The following is a 7,647-nucleotide window of genomic DNA, read 5'->3' as shown; positions in this document are numbered from 1 at the left end:
TCAAGCCAGTTCCTATTTGTTCCATGTGCTCAATAGGAGATAACTATCCGATCGTCCAGTACAAACGGATATCGTCCCGTACGATCAGTATAAATTTTATATGATCTCTTTATGTGTGTGTGTATGTTTTTATTCACTCAAATTACAATCACTCCCTTTCAATTTTATTTCAAAGAAAAGTACAAGCTTCAAATTAACAAAGTATCTCATGTTGAATTTGATTTGAAGTCATCGTAGTCTGGAGTTCGATTTTCCTGAAATGTTAGTACACACAAGAGCAAATACAAATCTTCTAAAATTATTAGGAGATAACTACACATTTGAATAATAATGTTTGGAATCATCAAAACTATACAAGTTGCAAAAATTTAAGGCATGCAAATAGCAACTATCTTAACACTTAAAGGGTCGTCGAGCTCATTACTGCTCAGAAGAGCTACAAAAAATGCCAAAACTAAACCTACAAGCTCAAGGTCCCTATTAAGAAGAAGTACAAATACAACTAGGAATAATCTATAGTGGCCAGAGATCATCACCCAAAAAAAATGAAAGGATCAAGGAACAAGAAAATCTTAAATGAAAAGTTCATGCCAAACTTTTTGAAAAGCAAAGAAGCCTTAGCATAATAGGAATTACTAGAAAAAATTAACGGCATGTGAGTCATAATATGACAATTGAAATACAAAATAAACTAAATACCAAAACCATATAGGAGGTAGTTGTGGACACATAAAGAAAGAGTCTTTGTATTGGTAATACCTCCAAGCCAACTTGGCTCTAAGTGGACCAGCTTTCTTAGAACATGGTACAATTCCAAAGCCACCCAAATCCTTCTGTCTACATATGGATTCCCAACTAACATAGTGGAGACTGTCTCTTCCATCTTTCTTTCTCCAAATAAAACTTCTACACAACTTATCTACTTAATTCAAAACACTTCTTGGAACGAATGAAAGAATTGAATGAAAGGTAGGGAATGATAACAAAACTGACTTAACCAAACTGATTCTACAGACTAAAGATATAAATTTTCCACCCCACACACCAAACATATTCAATGCTTTATCTAAGAGGAATTGGAAATCAGCTTTAACCATTCTTCTCAATACAACTGTGATTCCTAAATAGAAAAATTCTTTTATCTCCTTGAAATCCATAAGTCTAGCAATTACTTTTCTTTTCCTTCTTTTACTGATTTACCAAATAAGATTCCAAATTTACTAGTGTTCTCCCTTTGACCTGTCCAACCACAGAAATCCAAGAGGATGCTTTTGATCTTCTTAATCATCTTCAACCTTGCTTCCGAGAAAATGATAATGTCATCGGCATATAATAGGTGAGTGATCTTATTCCCATAAGGAGAAATATGAATACCCACCGAATCCTTCTTTTGTGAACAAGAATTTGATAGAAGTTATGTACAAATAATAAACAAAAAAGGAGATAATGGGCATCCTTGATGAAAATGGCTCTTTGCTTCTATTCACTTAGGCAAATTCCAATTGATAGATAAAGAAAAGCAAGGACTATAAACACAATAAAAATAAGATTAGAAAATTTATTTGGAAAACCACTATCCTCTAAAGCTTTGAATAAAGTCGGCCACCTCATTGAATCGTATGCTTGTTCCAAGTCTATCTTGAAGACCTTTGGAGGATTTAGAATATCTAAACTTGTGGAAGATTTCATGGGCCACTAAGACATGATCCGAAAGAGACCTCCCATTCAAAAAAGCTACTTGTTCATCCGATATTAATTTAGGAATTACAAGAAAAACCATATTTAAAATCATCTTAGCTGCTATCTTGTAAACAGAGTTACATAAACTTATTGGTCTAAAATTGGAAGGAGACAAAATATTTTTTACCTTTGGTACTAGCACTATGATTATTTCTTTACACTCCTTACACATCTTACTAGATTTGAAGAAGTGATCCAAAGCCTTCCATAAATCATCCTTGATTATAGACCAATAAGATTTAAAAAATGAATAAGAGATACCATCATGTCTAGAGCAATATTCCCACCATCTTTGATTACCTTCTCTATTTCTCCCATGGAAAAATCTCTATCAAACATAAGTAAATCATCTCCATTCAAGGTCTTTCATGACTTATGCCGCCCAACCATAGAAAAATTCCTCTCTTTCCATTTATCTTTGAAGTAACTAAATAATACATATTTTATCTATTGCTTCTCTTCTACAATCAAACCATTATCATCTTTAATTTTATGTATGAAGTTTGAATTCCTTCTAGCATTTGCATATGCATGAAAAACTTTGAGTTTGAGTCACCTTCCATAAGCCATTTAACCTTGTCTCGCTGCCTCCACCAAGTACAAAGTTGAGACAATGTAGAATTTAAAGCATTTGTCTTAGTTTCAAAAGCCACATTTACTCATCTATAAGGAAACAGAAATTAGCCTCTTTCAATTCAAATCCAAAATTTCTTTATTTAGCTCATCTTTAGATTGATTTAAATCCTTGTGCTTAGCTTTACTCCAATAATATAAAGCTTTAATAAATATCTTCATCTTCTGATTCAGAATTTGAGGGAATTCTCCAACAGTTTTTTTCCTCCATGCTTCTCTAACCACTGCCATCGAAGTTGGAATTGAGGCACATATATCTTCAAACTTGATATTCTTCTTACACGGCACATTGAATTCTAATAAGTTTAATAAAATCGGACAATGGTTCGATGCAACTCTAGCCAAGTGCCAAACTACCAAACGATTAGAAGAGTTCAACGCTGATGAATTTAGAAGACATCTATCCAGTTTTTCAAGAATCCTTTTAGCCCCCTTCTTATTGTTGCACCAAGTGAATTTGGGTCCAATGCACCTAACCTCATGTAAATCATTTCATGTAATAAAGGAATTCATCTCCTTCGGACCAAAGGAATAAATAAATCTCCTTCGTCCCCTTTTTTCCTCCCTAGATGTTAAGCAATTGAAGTCTCCACCCACTACCATAGGAATATCTTTAGTCAAAAGATATTCAAATCTTTCCCAGAGAGACATCCTCTTGTAAACATCCTTGCTCCCATTTACATCAGCAACTTTCCACTTACCTTTGTTAACAACATCTAACTCACTTATTACAAGCTATGAAGAAGATTCCAAGACCTTGAAAGAAGCCAAATTGTGATTCCATAACACCATAATGCCACCCGACAAGCCTTCAGATGGAACATTAACAAAGTCCCAATCACTCCCTACCAACAAATTAACAACCCAAGAAAGAACACTCCATGGTCTTTTATAAACTCCTTCACGTAAAGAGAAGCTATATTTTCCTAGATCCTATACAATTCCAAAATCCTATGGATGACATCATTGAATAATAGGGGAAGAGCTCCCCAACTTCTCCTTTGATTCTCCTTCCAATCTTCTATTCCTTGGAACCAATTTAATAGGTCCCAATACCTTGAGCTGCTTCGTACCTTTTTTCTTTACATTGATGAACCATCACCCAAGATGCCTACTTGAATTACCTTCATATCATTTTCAAACTCCAAGATATTATCTACTTTTATAGCTTTTTGTTCCAATACCTTTGGAAACACCATAATCATTGAGTTCAGATATTCCCCTTCCTCCTCCAGCTGATTAAACACTTCAAATTGATTATTATTACTAGGAATGCAAATAGAAACATCATTCCTTTTTTTTACCAAAAGTATCATTTCCTATTTCTTGAACTTTAATACATAAAGGGCCAGATTTTACCTCCTGTTGCAGTTCTTCTTCCCGAGTGGTTGTTACTACAATAACTTCTTCATTTTGTACTCTTACATCATTCCCATTTACCTTCTCTCCATGAGAATTTCCAGCAACTCCATTTTCCTTCACGGACACAGTATTGTTTACTTCCTTATGCCCGGGTCTAGTCCAAGTATTATTGAATCTTCTCCTCCCATAGTTCACATGGATCCAAGGTCTATATCCTTCTTTATCAACCTCATTGACACCTTCTTCCTATGATCCTTCATTTGAGTTTGGCTTGTTTGAAACAACAACTCCTACATTGGTATTCTTAACTGAACTAGAAACCTGACAGATTTCTGCACTAGCAACTAAACAGTTGTTCTTCAAGTGTCCAATTCTCTCGCATTTGAAACAAAAATAAAAAATTCCCTCGTACTCAATCTTTTGGTAGAACTTACCAGAAATTCCCTCCACCCAAACACCCAAAGTCAATCTATCTTCAAGCTTGATTCTTACATAAATTCTTACAAACTCCCTTCTTCCCCATTGAGAAATGTTTTCATCAATTAAATATGGAGTTCCAACCTTTGAAGCTATTATATAGACGTTAATTTCATCCCAACACTGTAAAGGGAGGTTAGGCATCCTGATCCAGACAGGAGTTGTTAAACCTTTTAAAGAATTAGGCTGGAATGAAGGAGACCATTTGTCAAAACCAATGATATATTCATTCACATACCATGGTCCACTAGATAGAACAAATTCAAGAGCTTTTCGGTCTTCAAATGCACATAATACCCATCCTCTTCCAAGTAAAGTCATATGGAACTTCCCAAATTGAGTCCTTTGCCTCCTTAATTCCACCCCTATTGCATGGTAAGGCACAAACTCTCCAAACACTTTCACCACAAATGAATTGAGCAACCTGCTTGTGTTTTCTACCTCATTTTGCATATGCAACTTTACTACTCCATCTTCAGACAAACATTATCCAAAATTGAAATCAATAGTTTTAAATTTTTTATTTTTGTTCCAAGCATTTGCTAATACCTTACTCAATTGGGGAGGAATATAAGAAATCAAAATTTCTGCAACTTTGCAATTGCCCAGATCAGCTGAATTACACTGGTGAACCTTGTCTAAATTAACTTTAGTATGATGCACATCATTATGAACCCCCACTGTAGAAGAATTTTCTACTATAGTGGATTCTAAAACTTGACCAGAGACTTCGTGATCAAACAGAGGCACAACCAATTTAAACCTTGATTTTGTATCGTGATCAAACACCAAGTTGGCATCACCGAAAGAAGGACGAGACGAACCATGATTAGAGCGAGAAAGAATATTTAACATTTAATGATGAACATCGACCATCACCAACGTCGGAGGATGAAGGCCGACAGCCATCCACTGTCATCGGTGGAGAGCGAGCTTTGCAGGAAATAGAAATTCAAAATGAAGAGTTTTTCTCTCTAAAAAATCTGGGACTCTCTCTCTCTCTAGGATCTAAAACACGTAAATGATCTGGGCCTCTGATATGATAACATTAACATTTGGAAGCTAAAATGAAGCATCTTTTTCTCAAATTATCATCTGTAGAAATGTATATATGCATGATTCTCATGATAAAAATAAAAATAGTGTTAGGAATACTTTTATGCCAAATCATAGAAAAAACTTTCATGACACAATTTTGATCTCTAAAAGCATGTTAAGCATCCTTTAATTTAAATATACCATTTTGAGAAAGTTCACAAAGTAATAAGTCATTAGAATTAGTATTAATGGGAAGATGTAAAATTTTAAAAATAACAAACTCATGAAGAATGTCAAGAAGTTTATTATAATCCTAAATATCAGTAGTGATAAAGAACTTAACTTTAACAACAGTAGTGGAATAAGAATTAAGAAGATAGTCTATAGAGTGACCATTAAGCCACTGATCTTTCCAAAAAAAGAGGTTAGCACTACCAAGACCCTATTGAACATGAGGTTCAATAATCCACTTAATACAACAAAGCCACTTCAAAACTCTAGAATTACCATTGTTATAATAGCACATAGTAGGATGCTTACCAACACAATACTTAGTAGTTATAAACTTTGCCCAAATACTAAGTTAAATATGAAAATTAAACCAAAGCTTAATAGAAAAAGCATAGGATAAGTCATACATATTTTTACAACCCAAAACCTATCCTCAAGAGCCTCAGAACAGTTAGTCTAGGAAGACAAAAAAGAATTCTTGTTCTTGTTAGAACCTTTCCAGAAAAACTTGCTAAATAATCTCTCAATCCTATTACAAACAACACGAGTAGGTAGTAAAGTTTGAAATATATAAATAGGTAAAGAACACAACACGCTTTTGATAAGGATTAATCTACCCCTATAGCTTAAAAAGTTGGAATCCTAAGAATTAAGCTATTTATGCACATAAGAAAGAAGATCATCAAACAAAAATAATTTCTTCCTACCTTTATAAAGGGGAACCCAAAAATACTTAATAGGTAAGGAGCCATGCAAAACACTAGTAGTATTCATAATAGAAAGTATGCAACACTTTATTCGACATAATAAATCATCTCTTACTTTTATTTTAAAAAAGACCACTATAATTTTCAAAAATATTTAAAAACCTCATTACTCTATTAACCCAATTTAAAGATCTGTTGGAAAAATAATAATACCATTGGCAAAACATAAACGAGAAATAGGAAAACCACCCAAAGTCCTATAATTACTATTAGCATAATTTTTATAAAGATTGATAATGGCTCTAGATAAATATTCCATGGTAATAATAAAAAGAGTGAGAAAGATCATATCACATTTCCTTAAAACATGTGAGGATTTAAGGAAACCATGGCTTTTGCCATTAATAAAGAAAGAAAAAAAAAGAACTTCTAACGCACTATTTAATGAGCTTAATGAAGACTGAATTAAATTCAAACAATTGTAAATTATTGTAGAGAAAATTCCAATTAATGCAATCATAAGCTTTGGCTATTTCCAATTTAAAAACAATGTTAATCGGGCACCCTGACAACCAAATCATGGATGGTCTCTTGAGAAAGTAAAATGTTATCCGTATAAACCTGCCCTTCACAAACCCAATTTGATTATGAACAATAATTATTGAAAGTAAAGGAGAAATACAGTTCATAAGGATTTTAGAAATAAGTTTACTTAAAAAGGTATGAGACTAATAGGTCTAAAATCATTCCAATTATAGAGTGCAGTATTTTTAGGAATAAGCACAATTAAGGTGGAAGAGAAAAATTAAGGCATATGATTATTCACAAAGAAATACAAAACAACATTAAACAAATCATGACTAACAATATCCCAAGCATTTTGAAAAAACGTAGTATTGTAACCATATGGCCCAACAATAGAATCATAGGTCATAGAAAAAACAATTTCCTTAATTTCATCCAAAAAAGGAGGATTAGTAAGTACCATATTATCCTCATGGTTACTAAGGTTAGGAATAATATTAGGATTATCAATCATGGATGGAGAGAAATTTTTATTAAAAAAAATTTAAAGAACTCCACCGCATCATTGGCAATTTCCCCCTTATCCTCAATTAAGATCCACCACCACGATTAATTTTATGGATGAAATTATTAGTTCTATTCCTCTTAACAAGAGCATGAAAATATTTAATGTCATTGTACCCTTCAATAAGATGCTTGGAAGCCATCTTTTGTTTCCAAAAGGTTTCCTCCTGACCTTGAATTTTAAAAAGATAGTTTTTAGCATGTTGGAGGAGAGTCAAATTCTCATTAGAAGGATTATGTTGACAAAAAGATTCCAAAGAATTCACTTTGTCCTCAACAATGAAGATGTTAGTGAAAAATTTTTTAAAGACATTGCGATTCCACAAATTAATTTAATTCTTTAATATTTTGAGCTTAAGCCACAATCTGT

The 7,647-nt window shown here is 33.2% G+C and overlaps 1 protein-coding gene across 1 annotated transcript in view; it reads right to left on the bottom strand.

Annotated features, from left to right (window-relative positions):
- The window catches only part of LOC110098918, a 20,375-nt gene extending 15,842 nt beyond the window's left edge, over positions 1–4,533 (bottom strand). The window contains exons 1-3 of the mRNA XM_020825869.1: positions 4,057–4,533; positions 3,733–3,981; positions 3,498–3,608 (exon numbers count right to left, since the gene is read on the bottom strand). Of these exons, the coding sequence (XP_020681528.1) occupies positions 3,498–3,608; positions 3,733–3,981; positions 4,057–4,533 (837 nt within the window). The remainder of the gene's footprint in view (positions 1–3,497; positions 3,609–3,732; positions 3,982–4,056) is intronic.
- Positions 4,534–7,647: the final 3,114 nt, after the last annotated feature.

The sequence above is a fragment of the Dendrobium catenatum genome, unplaced genomic scaffold (genome assembly GCF_001605985.2).
Source record: "Dendrobium catenatum unplaced genomic scaffold, ASM160598v2 fragScaff_scaffold_510, whole genome shotgun sequence".
In the NCBI taxonomy this organism is placed as follows: domain Eukaryota; kingdom Viridiplantae; phylum Streptophyta; class Magnoliopsida; order Asparagales; family Orchidaceae; genus Dendrobium; species Dendrobium catenatum.
This window is presented reverse-complemented; position numbering and strand designations above follow the sequence as displayed.